The sequence below is a fragment of the Pristiophorus japonicus genome, chromosome 15 (genome assembly GCF_044704955.1).
Source record: "Pristiophorus japonicus isolate sPriJap1 chromosome 15, sPriJap1.hap1, whole genome shotgun sequence".
NCBI lineage: Eukaryota > Metazoa > Chordata > Chondrichthyes > Pristiophoridae > Pristiophorus > Pristiophorus japonicus.
The window spans coordinates 108,759,360-108,781,240 of NC_091991.1; the positions used below are offsets into that span (position 1 = coordinate 108,759,360).

At 44.7% G+C, this 21,881-nt stretch overlaps 1 protein-coding gene across 1 annotated transcript in view; it reads right to left on the reverse strand.

Annotated features, from left to right (window-relative positions):
* The window catches only part of trrap (transformation/transcription domain-associated protein), a 236,575-nt gene that overhangs the window by 126,059 nt on the left and 88,635 nt on the right, over positions 1-21,881 (reverse strand). Inside the window, exons 30-37 of the mRNA XM_070901735.1 lie at positions 21,412-21,593; positions 19,966-20,164; positions 17,720-17,848; positions 14,936-15,202; positions 10,767-10,973; positions 9,306-9,464; positions 4,942-5,067; positions 1,518-1,628 (exon numbers count right to left, since the gene is read on the reverse strand). Of these exons, the coding sequence (XP_070757836.1) occupies positions 1,518-1,628; positions 4,942-5,067; positions 9,306-9,464; positions 10,767-10,973; positions 14,936-15,202; positions 17,720-17,848; positions 19,966-20,164; positions 21,412-21,593 (1,380 nt within the window). The remainder of the gene's footprint in view (positions 1-1,517; positions 1,629-4,941; positions 5,068-9,305; positions 9,465-10,766; positions 10,974-14,935; positions 15,203-17,719; positions 17,849-19,965; positions 20,165-21,411; positions 21,594-21,881) is intronic.

Below are 21,881 nucleotides of genomic sequence, written 5' to 3' on the forward strand. Positions count from 1 at the left end.
CAGAAACATTAACCCACCTATTCTCGCTAGAGATACCCATGGGCCTGCTGTGCATGTGCTGGTTTTAATCTGTAATAACAATGTTATCATTGTAAAAGGATCTAATTTTGAATATGTGGCAATCGGGTTTAGCAGCGGGTGGAGGGCGGGTAGGGAAAGAGACTAGCTTGCAAGACAAGCACACTATTTTAGTGGCTGTGTGCTACTTTTAAATGGGTGTCCTGTTCTAGCTTTGGGAATTCTCTGAATGAGACAAGTTTAACACATCATTGGATTAAGTTTAAAGGGAAGATGGACCAGCCGGAGGGGCTGCATTGTTTAGAATGTTGGACAGCTAAGTATCAGTATATCTTTGGTTTATTCCTCAGAAAGTTTTATGTACAACACATGTTTGTATAGATACAGTATTTTTTGATTTACCAATAAGAGGTGGCACAGGAGAAATCACTAATCAGTAAGAGAAAAATAAATTAGGTCACAATTCTAGGTCAGCAATAGCAAGATAGCGGAGACGGATACAGTTTCTGCTGGGACCAGAAAATACTAAATTTTGACAAACATTTAGAGTTCGGGACAATTCGAATTTTCAATAGCTATTATAACCAGGATGTAAGCTTAGTATAAGTCCAACAAAATCTAATTTATCAAAATTAGTGTTTCTAGTTTGGCTCATGTCTAAAGGAACCAACCGTCTGATTAATGAGGGACCTTCAACAGAGCTGGTGAGAACTGAAAGTGTTTGGGAGTTATTCAGGTGCTGAGTTATGCCCTTGGTTTTATTACCTGCTGGGCAGGGCAACGTCAAGGTTCCCATAGAAACCCCAAAATGTCTCTGCCACAAGGGCGATGTCAACTGTAGTGTGGAAGTCACACTGACTCAGCACAGAATGCGTCAGCTCGACCTCCATCCTAGAGTTGCACCAGCACTGCTCCACCAATCAGCCAGCAGCTCGGGTGGGTCTTGGTGCAGGTAAGGCACCCAAACGGATTCTATTATATTATTTTCACACTGTATTAACCCTGAAATAACGGAAGACATGCACTTATATAGCACCTTTCACGACCTCAGGTCGTCCCAAAGCACTCGACAGTCTAATGAAGTACTTTTGAAGTATAGTGACCATTGAAATGTAGGGAAACGTGGCAGCCAATTTGCGCACAACAAATGCGATAATGATCAGTGATAATTTAGTGAGGTTGGTCCATATTGGCCAGGACACTGGAAAGAACTTCTTGGTTCATCTGTGAGATAGCGCCGTGGGATCTTTTACGTCCATCCAAGAGGTCTCTGGAATGGACTTGAACACACGACCTTCTGACTCAGAGGCGAGGGTACTACCAAGCGAACCAAGGAAACTGCAGATCAAAAATAGTACTAAATAAATGGAAAAGAGTGTTGGGAATTGAAAGAAAGAATTGGTTTAAAGCAATAGCAGAACAAAAAAAAATCCCCTTAATGTAACAACTTTCACTGCCTGCAGTTATTCTTGGACATCACAAAGACGTGTGACCTTTACCTGGCAAGCTATTCTGATGAGGAAATTCACTACGGTATCAGTGTGCTGCTTATCAATGGGTTTAGAAAGCAGATGATCAGCCCCCGTTAAGGACTGGCTGCGCCCAAATACCTGTTGGTTTAAAAAAAAATTCAAGTCAAGCTACATTCGCAATTAGACACAAGATTTGAAATCAAATCCATCAGGCACCAGTTTTATCTAAAATCAAATCAGTAGATGGCAATTTGCTGCAAGAATCCTTCAAAAGCTGCGCATAGCAAGCCTGCTTCCCTGGGTGCAGTAACATGGACCAGGTTAATATATACCTGCAGTGGTTAAAGTGAGCGGCAACACACAGTCTCCAAAGCTGCTATTGCTTCAGGAGCATTCTAACCAGCTGGAACGACTTTGCCATTTACTGGCCATCGCACATTCGGGAGGGAAGAAGCGAGAGAACGGTTATCAGCTCGAGGCGTCCTATTCCAGTGTAAAGCACACTGTGATGTTTAATCTCTCCATCAGTAGAGTGATTTGGCTTTGGAAGATTACAAATTTGCTTAAGATTTAAAAACATTTGCAGTTCCCTAAACAATGGGAGATGATTTCCATGACAACAGAAGGGGCAGACAGGTCATTTTCCACATCGTGGGGGCTCGTCTTACACCGTGGTATTTCCCTGAACACCAACAACAAGAAAACTATGACCAGACCTTTAAGGCATCGTCCAGCTGGCAAGAGGCAAATTAGTAGTTATGTGAACGCGATTCCGATTTCAACTTGCTTTTTATTGGATGCTTCCAGCTGAGCCGAGGCTTAATCGCCACATAACTCAGGCATACGTATCTGATTCATGCTAGCGATATATTTAACTTTGCACCACATACTAGTTGACATAGCAAGTAAATTAACTCATAGGAAGCACATTAAATATTTGAGTGTCTCTTTAACACTGAAGTATGCAAAGCAATTAACTAAAAGAAACATCAAACATCTTTAATATCGCATCAGCAAAGAATACGACCTTTCCTTTTTCTGAAGAGTTTAACGTATGTTATTGACACCTTCTGAAATGCAATCTACAAAACCATTATACCTTGTGAAAAATGGATGCACTTTCTAATTAAGTTAAACTAAAGTGGTGGCAGAGAGAGTAAAATACAGTAAGCTACACAGATGTAGAGGACGACTACTGCTGGACGTGACTGAACTAGGGTAAATTCATGGATTTATGCCATTTACAGTTTTGCCAACGAAGTGCTTTTCCCCCCCAGAAAAGAAGAAACATTAGAATGAAGTATGGACATTAGGTGCAGCTTAGATCAGAAGATGGTCTCCCACTGAACCACAATACTTTCAGTTAGTTTAACGCTACAGCCACTTTAATATCACAGATACACCGAATTCAGTCGTACCAGCCCAGTAATGTTAGCTGGAAACAATGTACATCAACGTAAAGTGGAGGCAGGTTCGGCTCAACACCAACTACATCAGTGTGCAAAATGCTGAACGTTAATAACCAGGCTATGCCACCACTTTTATAATAGTTCAATTATATGAAAACATGACATATCGACTACAAGAACTAGTTCACAATTATACACTGTGCTTAAGGTAAAGCAGTTAATTATCTAACGCTGAACTTTTGCCATTCCTGCTTTTAATAGCTTTATTGCACTACATACCCAAAACACACTTTTCAGACTCACTAACTCAAAGATTCATATCTCCCAAAATAACAAACACGTTTTAATCTATTGGCTAGATCGCACATTTATAGTAATTAATGAAGTCATACAGGTAACTACATTCACCAGAAATACACTCTTCAACTACAATTAATTTCTCAGCCATACCAATGACATGAAATGAATTTAGCACAATTTGAACTTTGCTGCTAATGCTCTTGAGCCAGAACTAACATAACTGCATCTAAAATCTCACCTACACAACTTCCCCAATGAGGTGATCAAAATGTCAATTAAATGTCCCAAGTTACTGATCTGTTAAACACATTTTTTGTGGTATACATCAATGATCTAGATTTGAATATAGGGAGTATGATTAAGAAGTTTGCAGATGACACTAAAATTGGCTGTGTGGTTGATGAAGAGGAAAGTCATGGGCTGCAGGAGGATATCAATCTACTGGTCAGGTGGGCAGAACAGTGGCAAATGGAATTCAATCCAGAGAAGTGTGAGATAATGCACTTGGGGAGGGGCTAATAAGAAAAGGGTACACACATTAAGCAGTAGGCCACACAAAAGTGTAGAAAAACAAAGGGACCTTGGAGTGCTTGTACACAGATCCCGGAAAGTAGCAGGCCAGGTGGAGAAGGTGGTTAAGGAGGCATATGGAATGCTTGCCTTTATTGGCTGAGGCATGGAACACAAGAGCAGGGAGGTTAGACTTAAATTGTATAATACTTTGGTTAGGCCACAGCTGGAGTACTGCGTGCAGTTCTGGTCGCCGTATTATAGGAAGGACGTGATTGCACTAGAGAGGATGCAGAGGAGATTTACTAGGATGCTGCCTGGAATGGAGAATCTTAGTTATGAGGACAGATTGGATAGGCTGGGTTTGTTCTCATTGGAACAGAGGAGGTTGAGAGGAGACCTCATTGAGGTGTATAAAATTTTGAGGGGCCTGGATATAGTGGATAGTAAGGGCCTATTTCCATTGGTAAAAGGGTCTATTACAAGTGGGCATAGTTTTAAGGTGGTTGGTGGAAGATTCAGAGGGGATTTCAGAGGGGGCTTCATCACGCAGAAGGTTGTGGGGGTCTGGAACTCGCTGCCTGGAAGAGTGGATGCCTGGATGCAGAAACCCTCACCACTTTTTAAAAAAGGTACTTGGATGGGCACTTGAAGTGCCATAACCTGCAGGGTTACGGACTTGGAGCTGGTAATTGGGATTAGACGGGATGACCTTTTGTTGGACGGCGCAGATATAATGGTAAGTACTGCAGGGATTAGAATACGGCCAGGGTGATCTACTGGACTAGTTTCGATCGGCTGGGTGGGTCGGAGAGGAATTTTCCCAGATTTTTTTCCCCAATTGGTCTGGGTTTTTAATCTGTTTTTTTGCCTCTTCCAGGAGATTTCATGGCTCTGGTTGGGGTGGAGTGTAGAATGTTTCAGTATAAGGGGTGTTGCAGTTGTGTGAAGCGGACTGGTTGGGCTGGGTGCTCTTTGCCTTTCTGCCATTGTTCATAGGGTTATATGTAACCTTCAAGGCTGCTGACCAAGGGCCGTGTGGCTCTTTGTCGCTCGGCGCGGACACGATGGGCCGGAATGGCCTCCTTCTGCGCTGTAAATTTCTATGTTCTATATTTCTAAATGCTCGAACAAATAAAAGATTTTCTTGCAAAAATCAAAGAAAGTGCAATTATTCTTAAAGCATTAAATGCAAACCGTTGCAATTCCGTCCGTCTCTGGATTATACTCACAGTCCCAGCATTTGTTCGGAAGCGTTTCACATCCTGAGCGGAATCCACCGATAAACCTCGCTTGACGTTCCCATTGGTTGCGCTGGTTCCCTCGCCGCTGCCATTGGTATCAGGATCAGCATCTGCCTACATTATAGTAACAGCATAAAACAAGAGGGTGAAAAAACATTCAATGCTCAGGTGATTTTAATATCTAAAAATCAATCGGTCACATATTTCATAGTCATATATGTAAAGCAGCAGAGCTGATCTCCAGTCGTCTTGGTTAATCCTTGCCACTGGACCAAGACCTAGCTCTGTCAAGCCCGTGTGGTGGCTGGTGTGCAATGGTCACCCCACGTTAAAAAAATCCATGCACAGGCATCTTCCACCCTTCAGGATGTAGTGCGGGACCTGGAAGTTTAGGTCCTTCATTGAAACACCTGTGAACCTTTTGACATGGAGGGAAGTCATCCTCGCTTCGAGGGACCGCCGATGATGATGATGATGTAAAGAATAAACCGTAACACAAAAATCAGATGTACATCAGATGTAAATCTCATTTCAGCAATCAAGACGTACACCAAATTAAAGGGGCTTTGCTCCTTAACTTCTTTCGGTTCATATGAAGTCAACTCAGCTGCACATTCAACAGCAGCTTGCATTTATGGACAAACATAAGAATTAGGAGGCCGCCATTCGAGCCTGGTCCACCATTCAATAATCTTCTGATCAGCGAACATCCCCACTTCTAACCTTATGATGGAGGAAAGGTCACTGATGAAGCAGCTGAAGATGGTTGGGCCTAGGACACTGCCCGGAGGAACTGCTGCTACATGGTCCCTTTTCTGTATAGACTGCCTGGCTGCTTGCCAAGTGCCACAATGAAAAAAGAGGTTGAATTTATATAGCGCCTTTTGCGACATCAGAACATCGCAAAGCGCTTTATAGCCAATGAAGTACTTTGTGAAGTGTAGTCACTGTTGTAATGTGGGAAACTTGGCAGTCAATTTGCGCACAGCAAGCTCCCACATACAGAACATAAGAACATAAGAATTAGGAACAGGAGTAGGCCATCTAGCCCCTCGAGCATGCTCCGCCATTCAAAAAGATCATGGCTGATCTGGCCGTGGACTCAGCTCCACTTACCCGCCCGCTCCCCGTAACCCTTAATTCCCTTATTGGTTAAAAATCTATCTGTGATTTGAATACATTCAATGAGCTAGCCTCAACTGCTTCCTTGGGCAGAGAATTCCACAGATTCACAACCCTCTGGGAGAAGAAATTCCTTCTCAACTCGGTTTTAAATTGACTCCCCCGTATTTTGAGGCTGTGCCCCCTAGTTCTAGTCTCCCCGACCAGTGGAAACAACCTCTCTGCCTCCATCTTGTCTATCCCTTTCATTATTTTAAATGTTTCTATAAGATCACCCCTCATCCTTCTGAACTCCAACGAGTAAAGATCCAGTCTACTCAATCTATCATCATAAGGTAGCCCCCTCATCTCCGGAATCAGCCTAGTGAATCGTCTCTGTACCCCCTCCAAGGCTAGTATATCCTTGCTTAAGTAAGGTGATCAAAACTGCACGCAGTACTCCAGGTGCGGCCTCACCAATACCCTGTACAGTTGCAGCAGGACCTCCCTGCTTTTGTACTCCATCCCTCTCGCAATGAAGGCCAACATTCCATTCGCCTTCCTGATTACCTGCTGCACCTGCAAACTAACTTTTTGGGATTCATGCACAAGGACCCCCAGGTCCCTCTGCACCGCAGCATGTTGTAATTTCTCCCCATTCAAATAATATTCCCTTTTACTGTTTTTTTTTCCCAAGGTGGACGACCTCACATTTTCCAACATTGTATTCCATCTGCCAAACCTTAGCCCATTCGCTTAACCTATCTAAATCTCTTTGCAACCTCTGTGTCCCCTACACAACCCGCTTTCCCACTAATCTTTGTGTCATCTGCAAATTGTGTTACACTACACTCTGTCCCCTCTTCCAGGTCATCTATGTATATTGGAAACAGTTGTGGTTCCAGCACTGATCCCTGTGGCACACCAGTAACCACCGATTTCCAACTCGAAAAGGACCCATTTATCCCGACTCTCTGCTTTCTGTTAGCCAGCCAATTCTCTATCCATGCTAATACATTTCCTCTGACTCCGCGTACCTTTATCTTCTGCAGTAACCTTTTGTGTGGCACCTTTTCGAAAGCCTTTTGGAAATCTAAATACACCACATCCATCAGCACATCTCTATCCACCATGCTCGTTATATCCTCAAAGAATTCCAGTAAATTAGTTAAACATGATTTCCCCTTCATGAATCCATGTTGCGTCTGCTTGATTGCACTGTTCCTATCTGGATGTCCCGCTATTTCTTCCTTAATGATAGCTTCAAGCATTTTCCCCACTACAGATGTTAAACTAACCGGCCTATAGTTACCTGCCTTTTGCCTGCCCCCTTTTTTAAACAGAGGCGTTACATTAGCTGCTTTCCAATCCGCTGGTACCTCCCCAGAGTCCAGAGAATTTTGGTAGATTATAACGAATGCATCTGCTATAACTTCCGCCATCTCTTTTAATACCCTGGGATGCATTTCATCAGGACCAGGGGACTTGTCTACCGTGAGTCCCATTAGCCTGTCCAGCACTACCTCCCTAGTGATAGTGATTGTCTCAAGGTCCTCCCTTCCCACATTCCCGTGACCAGCAATTTTTGGCATGGTTTTTGTGTCTTCCACTGTGAAGACCGAAGCAAAATAATTGTTTAAGGTCTTAGCCATTTCCACATTTCCCATTATTAAATCCCCCTTCTCATCTTCTAAGGAACCAACATTTATTTTAGTCACTCTCTTCCGTTTTATATATCGGTAAAAGCTTTTACTATCTGTTTTTATGTTTTGCGCAAGTTTACTTTCGTAATCTATCTTTCCTTTCTTTATTGCTTTCTTAGTCATTCTTTGCTTTCGTTTAAAATTTTCCCAATCTTCTATTTTCCCACTAACCTTGACCACCTTATATGCATTGGTTTTTAATTTGATACTCTCCTTTATTTCCTTGGTTATCCACGGTTGGTTATCCCTTCTCTTACCGCCCTTCTTTTTCACTGGAATATATTTTTGTTGAGCACGATGAAAGAGCTCCTTAAAAGTCCTCCACTGTTCCTCAATTGTGCCACCATTTAGTCTGTGTTCCCAGTCTACTTTGGCTAACTCTGCCCTCATCCCACTGTAGTCCCCTTTGTTTAAGCATAGTACGCTCGTTTGAGACACTACTTCCTCAGCCTCAATCTGTATTACAAATTCAATCATACTGTTATCACTCATTCCGAGAGGATCTTTTACAGTGATAGTAACCAGATAATCTGTCGGTTGAGGGATAAATATTGGCCAGGACACCAGGGAGAACTCCCACGCTCTTCTTCCAATAGTGCCGTGGGAACCTTTACGTCCACCTAACAGGGTAGATGGGGCATTGGTTTAACGTCTCATCTGAAAGATGGCACCTCCAACAGTGCAGTGCTCCCTCAGTACTACACTGATAGTGTGAGCCAAGAGTTTGTGCTCAAGATTCTGGAGTGGGACTTGAACCCACAACCTTCTGCTGTGAGGCGAGAGTGCCATGGTTGACACAATGATCGGACCATCTTTAATGATACCAGGAGTGGTTCTGGATTGTAAATAACGTCCTTTCCCCAGGATTAACTAACCCATCAAACCACAGGGCTAAAACAAGATGCGTGATCCTGTAAAATCAAAGCTTACAATAGACGGATATCGGGCCCCTACTGAATAAGAATTAAACAAAAAATGAAAACATAGGTACAGATTCAGCAATAAATCCAGATTTCAGTGCTAGGTGGAGACCTCCTACAAACAAATAATTCTGGTAGGAATAAACAAGGAACCAATTTTTACAATGCCCCAATCTGTACCTGGGCACGCACACAGTTCAGTCAACCTGTAATCTGGATAGATGCTGGCAGTCTCCTTCACCAACCAGTATAATATTCAGTGCATTTATATATAAATAAACGCACAGCTCTGAACATCAGAATCCAGATTTATTGCAGCCAATTTCAAAATCATTCAACTGTTTAATGCTTAAACTGGTATCCTCCTTATTCACAGATGCACAGCAAATTCAACAAGGAATCCTTTGAAGTATTATTAGCTCTCTGGCAAATATTGTATGTTTAGCAGGAAATAGTGCTGCACTGTTGCAATCTCGCTTTACAAAGCTAAATCAATACCTCTTAAAACAAATTTAAATACCTGGGACTTTTTAAATCTGCACCAAGATGGTGTTAAAAATTAATTTCAATCTTGAATTCCACGTTAACAATAAATGTCTATGCGCATGTATATTCTATATTATTTTACCTGCTGGTCTTTGATTCTCTGCAGCTCCCACTTAATGACGACTTCTGCCAGATCTACAGCCAGCTTCCTCTGTTCAATGGTGACACTTGGTGTGAAGCCTAGTCGCTGCATGGCACTAACCATGTGTTGCACAAGGTGGTGTCGTACCGGGAAGTACACCTAAAGAGAAATAATACTATTACGGAATACTCAACACATTGCCTTTATTTAATGTCTATATATTGTCCAACTGGCATTATACAGCATAAGAAAAATGGATTCCAGCCAATGCTCCCTTGAATATTTTTATTCCCTGCGCTGGCCCTTTAAATGGCTGCGCGGCCCATTCAAATGTTTTGTGCATGTGCGTTTCTTCAATGTAAAAGTGGATGAACGGCCTGCGCGGGACCTCCAAATCGCTGCACTGCCGTGCAGCTTAAGCAGGAATGTCGATTCCAACATGCACTTCCAGTAAAATATGGTGTACTGGCAACACACCTTTGCAGACGTTTTAATGATGGACAGATGTGTATTATTGCAATTAACATACCACACCTTCTCGTAAATGTCATTCACATCTGATTTTTCTTTCCCTTCTGATCGAAGACAGTTTTGTCTGGCCACCTTTTCTATTAAGGGTACTGAACGTGTCAGAGTGCAATGGAAGCAGGAATCAAACTGATGGGTTCAAATAATGGCATAAACCATGATGATGAAGTGCAAGAGGTTAATTTCAAAGCTGAAATCCTGCTTGTGGAGCAGAGCTAGATGTATTTCTCTTCTCACAATGAGATTTTGTTCTCTATTTTAACCTCTACTACATTTCTTGCAATGTCACAGAGTGATGATGCAAAATGACAAGCCTTTTTCCAGAATACAGGTATCAGATTAGCGCTATTAAAAGACCACAGACTATCTGGTTCTTTCAGATGGCGAGTTTCGGAAGGAATCACCATCCTTCATGAGGCATACAGAATATTTTTGCCATACTGCGCGTGCACTCCTTCACTGACCTTTCCTTCCCTTTGCGGTCTGTTGATTGCATATCTATCTGATTTCCTTCAAGCAATAATAGACAACTGTGTACGGCAACTTGCCTTTCTACCCAAGAGGACAGCCAGCAGAACTGACGTATAAATGAGGATGGGAATACTCCTACTGCTTAGGAATATTGGAATTGCTATACGAGAAAAGACTAAGGTCCATCCAGTTCGCCTTCGGCCGACCTGCTAGTTGCACAATACGATAATGGAGCATTGACCAATCTCCATCAATGGGCCTACAACAGACCCAGACACGAGGTGAGGAAAGCCCCAGTGGGGGAAGAGCTTTGGGAACCACAGATCCACAGTCCTCTGTTCCCCCCGAGCTCCCTACGCTCACCACGTTATGTCTCAAATGCTTAGTATGCATTTTGCTGTGAGGTTGTTAGCTAATTAAAAGATAAAAGTTCAAATTTTTGTTCTTGTGATAGGAACTTACCCTGAAATGTTGAACAATTAGATGCAAGATGTGGACCAACTGAGGCACCGTGTGCCCTTCTTCCACAATGATTTTTCTTGTCCAGTGAGTCAGCATTTGATGACCATCTTCCATTCGAGCAGGGACAGCAGGAGTCAAAATGGCCATCGCTTGCCTGACGACTAATCGAGCTTCCATAGCATGGGCTTTCAGCAGACTGAGGAAAACCTGTGCAAAATTTTGTTAATGTTCAGATTTTAGTATAAAAATGCTTGACCTTTACATGATGATGGCACCCCAACAATAATATATATATTCGTTCACCCATCATCCCCTGTGCTCGCTGACCTTCACTGGCTTCCAGCCTGGCAACTCCTTGATTTTAAAATTTGCATCCTTGTCTTTAGATCGCCCCCCCCCAGCCTCGCCTTCTCTATCTCGAATCTGCTCCAGCCCCACAACCCCCCAAAATTTCTGCGCTCCTCCTGCGTATCTCCTATTTCAATCGCTCCGCCATTGGCGGACGTGCCTTCAGCAGCCTGGGCCCCGAGCTCTAGAACTCCCTCCCTAAACCTCTCCGTCTCTCTACCTCGCTCTCTCGTCCTTCAAGACGCTCCTTAAAACCTACCTCTTTGACCAAGCTTTTGGTCACCTGCCCTAATATTTCATGTGGCTTGGCGCCAAATTTTGTTTGGAAACGCTTCTGTGAAGCGCCTTGGGACATTTTACTGTTAATGTCGCTTTATAAATGCAAGTTATCGTCATTGTAGTGCTTTCACATTATAGTCAAATTTTGAAGAGGCCAAGATCAGCACCACCGAAGTTGTGGTTTAAAAACAAAACTGTAAGACTAATGTAGCTATACAGCTGGAAACTGCAACTCACCAGCGTAGAAGGTCTCTCTGCTTTTACTTTGCCTGTGTAACAAGGTGAAGTACAGGAGCAATCGGCAATTTGTTTTTCTGCATTTTCACCAGCATTTGAGGCAAAGTTGTACCTTACAAATAATGTCTTATTTATTAAAAAGAAACAAAAATGTCTCAAACAATGATACCTTTCAAGTCCTTAGGATGCCCCAAAGCAATTCACAATGAGGCAGTTTTGAAGTTTAATCACTGCTGCTTAGTAGGCAAACATGACAACCAATTTTGCACACAGCAAGTTCCCACATACAGTAATGAGATAAAAGACAAGATGATCTGTTTTGGAAGCATTGATTGAGGATAAATGTTGGCCAGAACAGCAGGAAAACTCCCCTGCTGTTCTTGGAACATTGTCATGGGATCTCATACATCCACTTGAATGGGCACATGGGACCTCAGACTAACGTCATAACCAAAAGAAAACAGCCCCTCTGACAATGAAGCACTCCCTCAATACTCTACTGACAGCTCTGCCTGGATATTGTGCTCAAACCCTGGAGTGGCACTTGAACCCATGATCTACTGACTCAGAAGTATGAATGTGGTACCTGTGAACTAATTTAGCTTAACTGCAAAACTGTTTTTTTCCCACCATTACAACTTAAAATCTGACTCGACACCACTTAACAAAATTCAGAAAACATTAACACTTGATTCAAACGGGAAAAAAAATTAAAACAGACTTTCATAATTCAATTCCAGTTACACAAGAAAGCACTATGGCATTATCAGAATTAAGCAAATTATTAAATTGGTGTTCCACTCAGTGTCCTTAAAGTGGAAAAATACATGCTAAATATCTAGTTCTCCATCAGATTTTACAGTACTAGCCTCGAAGTGCAACATAAATGTGTTATCGGTTGAAAATATCAACAATTTCCAATGGTTAAACGCAAAAGTTGGATCCAATTTTATTCAGCTAAAAAAACATTGTAAGCTGCTCTTTACAGTGAAACCTGTAAATCACAGACACCTTAGAACGTACATAAGAACATAAGAAATAGGAGGAGTCGGCCATTCGGCCCCTCGAGCCTGCTCCGCCATTCAATAACATCATGGCTCCACTTCCCTGCCCATTCCCCCATAACCCTTGACTCCATCATTCAAAAATCTGTCTATCTCCACCTTAAATATATTCAATGACCCAGCCTCCACAGCTCTCTGGGGCAGAGAATTCCAAAGATTCACGACCTTCAGAGAAGAAATTCCTCCTCATCTCCGTTTTAAATGGGCAACCCATTATTCTGAAACTATGCCCCCTAGTTCTAGATTCCCCCATGAGGGGAAACATCCTGTCTGCATCAACCCTATTGAGCCCCTATATAATCTTAGGAACTGGCATCAGCTCTCCTTTTTTTGCAGGTTTCCTTATTTTCAAAATGGTCATTGTACGTACTGTAAAATTCTCAGTAGAATGGGAACTTCTTTACCCAGTGTCCATCGTGGCAGAGAAAGCGCTCTATATCCCTGGGACGGGGTCCTTGCCAGCATGCAATCCCAGATATGGAGCGGTTTCTCAGCAGATGCTGGGCAAACAGCACGCCATTCCACAAAAGCCATTTCTTTCACACAACTTGCTGTCGCCACGTGCTAACCAGCATACACTGACCACACGGGAATTGGGGGGATGGGGGTTGTGATGCAGAAAAGGAGCAAGCTGTAAGAAGCGTTAGTGATCCACACTCAGTGAAAGGTCAAAATACAGCAGCTTTGCTACAGGCTGTGCCCCATGTTTTAAACTGGCATGTTCAATGCAAGAGGATTTGAGTACAGGAGCAAGGATGTCTTACTAGTTATACAGGGCCTTGGTGAGACTGCACCTAGAGTATTGTGTACAGTTTTAGAAACATAGAAACATAGAAAATAGGTGCAGGAGTAGGCCATTCGGCCCTTCGAGCCTGCACCGCCATTCAATAAGATCATGGTTGATCATTCCTTCAGTACCCCTTTCCTGCTTCCTCTCCATATCCCTTGATCCCCTTAGCCGTAAGGATCATATCTAACTCCCTCTTGAATATATCCAAGGAACTGGCATCAACAACTCTCTGTGGTAGGGAATTCCACAGGTTAACAACTCTCTGAGTGAAGAAGTTTCTCCTCATCTCAGTCCTAAATGGCCTAATCCTTATCCTTAGACTGTGTCCTCTGGTTCTGGACTTCCCATCATCGGGAACATTCCTCCCTCATCTAACCTGTCCAGTCCCTTCAGAATCTTGTAAGTTTCTATGATAGATAGCACCTTGATCGTGGCAAAACATCCCAAGGCGGTCACAGGAGTGTTATCTACTGGGCCACACAAGGAAATATTAGGATAGATGACCAAAAGTTTGCTCAAAGCGGTAGGATTTAAGGAACATCTTAAAAGGAGGAGAGGTGGAGTAGTTTGGGGAGAGATTTCCAGAGCTTAGTGTCTTGGCAACTGAAAGCTCATCTGCCAATGGTGAGCGATTAAAATCGGGGATGCTCAAGGAGGGTAGAATTAGAGGAGCGCAGATATCTTGGAGAGATGTGGGGATCTACTTGCCATAGAGGGAGTGCAGCGAAGGTTCACCAGACTGATTCCTGGAATGGCAGGACTCTCGTATGAGGAGAGATTGGGTTGACTAGGCCTGTATTCACTAGAGTTTAGAAGAATGAGAGGGGATCTCATTGAAACGTATAAAATTCTGATGGGGTTGGATAGACTGGATGCGGGGAGGATGTTTCCCCGGGCTGGGAAGTCTAGAACAAGGGGTCACAATCTCAGGATACCGGGTAGGAAATTTAGGACCGAGATGAGGAGAAATGTTTTCACTGAGGGTGGTGAACCTGTGGAATTCTCTATCACAGAAGGCTGTGGAGGCCAAGTCACTGAATATATTTAAGAGGGAGATAGATAGATTTCTAGAAACAAAAGGCATCAGGGGGTATGGGGAAAAAGCGGGAATGGTGTTGAGATAGAGGATCAGCCATGATCATATTGAATGGTGGTGCAGGCTCGAAGGGCCGAATGGCCTGCTACTGCTCCTATTTTCTATGTTGCTATGTAAACAGACTCGATGCATCAAAGGCTATCTGTGATTCATAATTAGCGGGCGTCTGTGATTTCGGAGTGCCTCTGGTATGTTTTACTGTGCAATTTATTTGGGGGTCTCAATAAATGTCCGTTTATACAGGTTTCACTGTTGGAAGATGTAGCCATCATCTTCTCAATTAAGATCCGACATTGAGGTTAGATCACCTACAAAGAGCCGCACGGAGTTACATGGTTTATAATGGGAGGCCTACCTGCAAGACGATCTTTTTATGAATTGCAAATTTGGCTATGATGTGCGCCAGTAGTAGGTGGCCGCTGTACTTGCAGGCCGGGTCGACACAGGTCTTGGAAAGCAGGCAGGGCCAGGCAAATGTCATCAGACGCCGCAGCTTACTGTTCCGGTTTTTATTGTTGTCGTGAATGTGGTGAGGGGCATGTTCAACGAGAAGAGTTGCGAACTGCAGCAAGTATATCCTTAAAGCGTCTAACATTTCAGCATGCTTCTCCGGGTCCAGTACCTGAGAAAGAGAGTAATAAGCTTACTGTTGTGTATGGAGAGAAAGAGTCAGACTGAACACTGTGAGCTCAAAGTAGTGTGACCGTAGTCTTTTATTGCAGGTCTCCAGAGTGCCTCTCCAACCTGTGAAGCCTCCTTAAATACCTGTGCTCCCAAGGGATTATGGGATCCGTTGGCACTCTAGGGGATGAGTCCTCTGGTGGCTGTACAGAGTAAATACAAGTCCACATATATAACACTTACTATTTAATAAATCAATTAATTATTAATAAGCACAGATTGAAGGAACTGGGAAAAGAACCGGGGGGGCGGGGAGGAGAGATGAGAATTATTATTATTTTTTTTACACAGCGAGTTGTTGTGATCTGGAACGCACATCCTGAAAGGGTGGTGGAAGCAGATTCAATAGTAACATTTAGGGCCCAAGTTTCCACACGCGCCTAGAACGGCGCAGTCCCGACCTGGACGCCCGTTTTTCGCGCCACAAAGTGCGCCTAAAAAAATCCTCGGTATTCTCCACCTCCCTGCAGGTGCTCTGGCCCTCGGCGCAGCCAGCACGAGCTGTGGGGGGGCGGAGCCAGGTCCCAGCGCTGAAAACAGTGCCGGGACCTCTGCACATGCGCGCTACAGTAGGCACGCAAGTGCAGTAGCTCCAGGCGCCGAACTGTGTGGGAGGGGCCCGAAGCACGCAGCCCCTAGCCATAGCCGAATGGCCTCACTGGGGCTGCGTGAATAAGGCTCCTCCCACGGCCAGCTCCTGCTCCCGCCCCCCCCCCCGCCCAGACCCGACACCCGCTCCCCCCCCCCCCCCCCCCGACAGGACCCGACCCGTGCTCCTGTTCCCGCTCCCCGCCTGGACCCGACCCGACCCGCGCTCCTGTTCCCGCTCCGCCCCCCCTCCCGCCCCCGACTGGACCCGCGCTCCTGTTCCCGCTCCCCACCCCCCCGACTGGACCAAACCCGCGCTCCTGACTGGACCCGACCCGCGCTCCTCGCCCCCCCGACTGGCGCTCCTGTTCCCGCTCTGCCCTCCCCCCCCCCCCCCCGACTGGACCCAACCCGCGTTGCCCTCCCCCCCCCCGACTGGACCCGACCCGCTCTCCTGTTCCCGCTCCCTGCCCCCCCCGACTGGACCCGACACGCGCTCCTCGCCCCCCCGACTGGCGCTCCTGTTCCCGCTCTGCCCTCCCCCCCCCCCCCCCCCCCGACTGGACCCGACCCGCGCTCCCGCCCCATGACTGGATCCTCTCTCCCTCCCTCCCTCCCTCCCTCCCTCTCCCGCTCTCCCGCTCTCTCTCTCTCTCTTCTTCCCCCCCCCCGACCCGAACCAACTCAATGCCACCTACCTGTAAATCTGGTGCTGGGGACGGGCCCTGCCCAAAGTCTCGGGCCGGCCCATTCAGCCTTCGGTCCCGAAAGGCCTGCCTGAAGCACTTTCACACAGGTAGGAAGATGGTTTATTTAATCTTTTCTTGGCTTATAAATGTTTATTCAGGTTGGATTTATTTGTATAATATTTGTATAAGTATAAATAAGGATTTATTATAGAATTTAATGACTTCCCTCCCCCCCCCCCACCTCGTTCTGGACGCCTAATTTGTAACCTGCGCCTGATTTTTTAATGTGTAGAACAGGTTTTTTCAGTTCTACAAAAATCTTCACTTGCTCCATTCTACTTTAGTTTGGAGTACGTTTTCACTGTGGAAACTTTCAAATCAGGCATCAGTGGCCGGACACGCCCCCTTTTGAAGAAAAAATTCTGTTCCAAAGTAGAACTGTTCTACCTGACTAGAACTGCAGAAAAGAAAATGTGGAGAATTGCGATTTCTAAGATAATCCGTTCTCCACCAGTTGCTCTTAAAAATCAGGCGCAAATCATGTGGAAACTTGGGCCCTTAAAAGGCAATTGGATAAATACTTGAAAAAGAAAATATTTGCATGGCTATGGGGAAAGAGCAGGGCAGTGGGACTAATTGGACAGCTCTTTCAGAGAGCCGGCACATGCACGATGAGCCGAATGGCCTCTTTCTGTGCTGTATCATTCTATGATAAGTCCAACTGAATTAGTATAGGTACTGTGACTGGTGAAATGCTTCTGGAGGCTACAGTAATTTTCTCATTCTTCTTCATGACACTCAGTAGTTGTAGCTACTCAAAAGAAAATACTTTTGCACAAAGTAAATTATGTAAAAGCCGTGGGCATCTTAAATCCTCCAAAAGTGCTCCAGGTGCGGAGATCATCGCTGAGAACATCGTAAAACGTGGAGATAACTGAATTATTAATATTTAGCATGCAAAAACTTTTTCTTGCAAAAGGTCAAAATGATTCACGAGTTGCCACAGGTGGTCTACATTTTCAGCCCCAATGAAATATAATCACACTTTAACACCCATTAATAATTTATAAGAATTAAGCAGCTTACCACACTAACACAGCAAAGAATGAATGCATGAATTCGTAAAAAGACTCCATTTACCAACAAGAAACTTGCACAACAATCCTCAAGGTTAGTGTTACCTTGGTGATGAAAACGCTGGTGATGCTTTCTGGGTTATCACCCTCTGGGTTCGGTGGCCCCAGCAGTTGCTCCCCTTCACCTTTGTCAAAGCTGGACTGGAAAGCCGGGATCAAGATGTGCTGCAGAGCCTAAACACAACACAACGGCAGAAATCATCAGCAAACAGCACAACTGATGGCCTACATTTGAAAACTAAAGGTGTCAGTGTCATAGAATGATACGGCACAGGAGACCATTCGGCCCATCGTGCCTGTGCCAGCCCTACGAAGCATGTCACAGAAATAGTGCATTATATAACGTTTGGTTCTTCCTTCCAGTTCTGAAGATGAAATTATAAATTATTTATGCATTATATCAAAATATCAATGCAATGTTTAAAAAGATAACTGGCACAAAATTAAAAGTTGGAATAAATAAAAGCTTTGTGTGAACAACTAGATCCACCCTAACGGCATGCAGAAGGCAGGTTATTGTGCAAGTGTACCAGCTCGGACACAGGCCCCGAGGTCAGCTGTGCACCAACCTCTGCATCCTTCAAAGCTTCACGTGGCTGAGTAAAGTGCTGTGCAGCTGATGTATGTTTGCTTGCACCTAGTGGACCGCGCAGCACGTCAAAGATAATGGAGACACGCAGCAAATAAAACCTACAGCAAGTATTCAGGAGTTTGTTTCTTTTTTTTTAAATTGCAAAATCTTGTTTATTTGCATCTCCAAATGAGAACCTAACTCATACTCAGCTGAAATCCCTTCATCGGTTTGGTTCCGTGGGCCTTTTTTGGTATTTAAAAGTCAAACATTTCAATGATTAAATCATAAACTATCTGAAAATTAAATCCATTCATCCATCATTTACAATCACAGCAGAAATAAATTAAACGCATAAATACATTAAAACTAGAAAGACGATGTTACATTTTCCCATTACAGTAACATTATAATGCTAAATCATTCTGGAAAGTGATATAGCCAATAGCAGATATAAAACACTCTCAACACTGGCTTAGAGGCTTTGAAATGCCTGAGCCCAGCAACAAATAAATTACATGCTATCTGAAGTGAACATATACCAAATATATCAGGGTCTCAATTGTACTTTACAAGTTATTACTAATCTGATGAGCAACGATAAAATTGTGTATCCTCAGGAAATCTCTTCAAAGCAAATGAAGAGGCCAAGTGTCTGCCTCCACAGTGAAATCTGAAGAGAGGATGCCAACATGCAGGGGTCACGGATTTAAGGGTAATTGGCAAAAGAGCCAGCGGCAATGGAGGGAAGTATTTTTTTTTTTATAAACGCAGCGAGCTGTTATAATTTGGAATGCACTGCCTGAAAGCAGATTCAATCGCAACATTCAAAAGGGAACTGGATAAATAGTTGGAGGGGAGAAAATTTGCCAGGCTGTGGGGAGAAGAGCAGGGGGATAGCTCTTTCAAAGAGCCAGCGTTGGGGTGATGGGCCAAATAGGCTCCTTCGGTGCTGCCAGATTCTATGATTCAGTAGTCTGGGGTTTCTTAAGTTCTGACATTTCCTACGAATTAACCGTTTAAATGTCGAGAGATAACCAATTCTAGGTGCTGGATTGTCGGTTCTGCTCATTTCGGGGCAGTAATGGCAGCGGGACAGTAAAGTTTGTATCTCAGTCTGCAAAATTCATCAGCCGGGCCCTGAGTGTGGGGCGCAGAACTAAGGGAGGCGTTACACACCCGTTTTAGGGCGCTAGGCCGGCTGAGCAAGTGAAAATTGCGAGCTAAACAGCCGGCCTCGTAGCGCTCTAAGACAGGCCTGGGGGCGGGGGGGAACTGAACAAAACCCACCAAAAACATTCCCAATAAATAACTCACATCACTACAAAGTGAATCACAAGAAAATTAAAATAAAAACCAATCACACTTACCCGAGGTCGACATTACTTACCTCACTGCGACTGCGACAGCTCGGACCGCCTGCTTTCACAGGGGGTCCTCAGCAGGGGGCGCTCTACAGATCAGGCGGCGGCCAAAAATCGAGCCGGCGTCGCAATCAGGGGCGTTTGCACACCGGCTCATCTCTTGCGCACCTCGTCGAAACCGGCACCGAAAATCCCGGCAGGGCGCTGGAAGCCGGCCGTCCCGCAAGTGCTCGCCCCCATTGCAACACCTCTGGGGCGCCAACAGGGGCAGAATATCGTGCCCTAGCTGTTTTTGGGCGCGCCTGTGGGAAGTTTGAAGTGCCGATCAGCTCATTTCTACAGCACAGTATAGTCACCTTAGCTTTAAGCTCGTCTCCAAAGTTCGGATCATAAAACTCCACAAATCGGAAGAAAAGGGCGCGCTTCTGTGCCACACTGTAATTCTTTGGGATCTCTTCTTCCATGTACTCCTTAAGGAAGGTCATATTGCTCAGGAAACGGCCAGTGAATGCTCGAAGCAGCTGAAACAGCAGCTCAATCTCGGCATAATTCCGCCTGGAGAAATGGTAATATTTGTAACAAGTTGGTTATTTTTTTTTAAATTGAAACTGAACGTCATCCACAAAGTCTAATCAGTTATTAACCTGAAAATGTAGATGGAACCTTAAATCAAAACTCAGACACACTCTGGGGGGGGGATTTTAACCCAAAAAACGGGTAGGAAGTTAGTGAATCCCGACCAGAACCTGCCTCCAACCCGCCCACTCCCAGGAGGCGGATCATTCATTTAAAGATTAAAATGAGGCTGCTATGCCTCAGATTTAACCTTTATTATAAATTTAACTCTGGCTGGTCGGGTTTCTCAGGCCTCGGGAAACCCGCCAGTGAGGACTGCTGGATCCAGGGGGTATTTGCCTCTCCATTTACCTCCGGGATCCAGCGTCACTGCCTCACCCACCCCCACCACGCTGCTCCTGCCCCCGTCCCCGATGCTCGCCCGGCAACCACCCCTCCCACCCCTCTGATGCTCACTCGCACCCAGCCACCAATCGTTCCCCATCTCCACCCGCCCCCCCACCCCCCAACACACCTGCTCCCCCGTCTGCTCCGCCAGCCCCTGGTCGTTCTCTGCCTGCCCCCCATGCTGTTTGACAGAGGAACTAAGGAGAAACGGTTTCCAGTGACAGGGGGATCAGTAACCAGAGGACACGGATTTAAGATGATTGACAAAAGGACCAGAGGGGAGATGAGGGGAATTACTTTACGCAGCGAGTTATGATGATCTGGAACACGCGGCCTGAAAGGGCGGTGGGAGCAGATTCAATAGTGACTTTCAAAAGGGAATTGGATAAATACTTGAAAAGGAAAGTTCTGCAGGGCTATGGAGAAAAAGCGGGGAGTGGGACTAATTGGATCGCTCTGTCAAAGAGCCGGCATGGGGACGATGGGCCGAATGGCCTCCTTCTGTGTTGTATTATTCTATGATCGATCCATTATTATACAAATTTCAGAAATTCCAAACGAAGGCACACATTTGAAAATAATGCAATACACATGCAGTAAATTATAATCTAGTAATCCATAAATCCTGGAATTTTAGATGGTTGAATTACAACAATGCTTGAAAGCTCACAGCCGCATATCTTTGACATTAGACATGGATCTTTATCAAGAAGTTGCAAAGATTTTATGCTCGAAAGGCCCATGACCAAGAGATTTACAAGTATATGAAAATATGTAGTGGAGACACCTTTCACCTCATGCCCTGTAAATAATGCTACTCTTTGAAAAATGCCACGTACTTGCAGTAATTCAGTAAGCAGAAGGCGAGGAGCTTTGGTTCCTTCCAGTGAGTGGCAACCATGCTTTCTTTACGGTGTCGTTCCTGGAAGACATCACTCACCCACACCCGTCGCAAGTGGCTCACAAGCTGAGGCTGACCAGACAGCCAGTTCCCATCATTCTTCACTATGATGCTGATTATCTGTTAAATAAGAAAGACTTGCATTTCTATAGCGCATGTCACAATTTCAGCACGACCCAAAGCACTTCATAGCCAATGAAGTACTTTTGAAGTGTAGTCATTGCTGTAATGTAGGAAACACGGCAGCCAATTTACGCACAGCAAGCTCTCACACACAGCAATGTGATAATGACCAGATAAATCTGTTTTTTTTGTAACTGATGTTCACTGAGGAATAAATATTGGCCAGGACATCAGGGAGAACTCCCCTGCTCATCTTCAAAATAGTGCCATGGGATCTTTTACGTC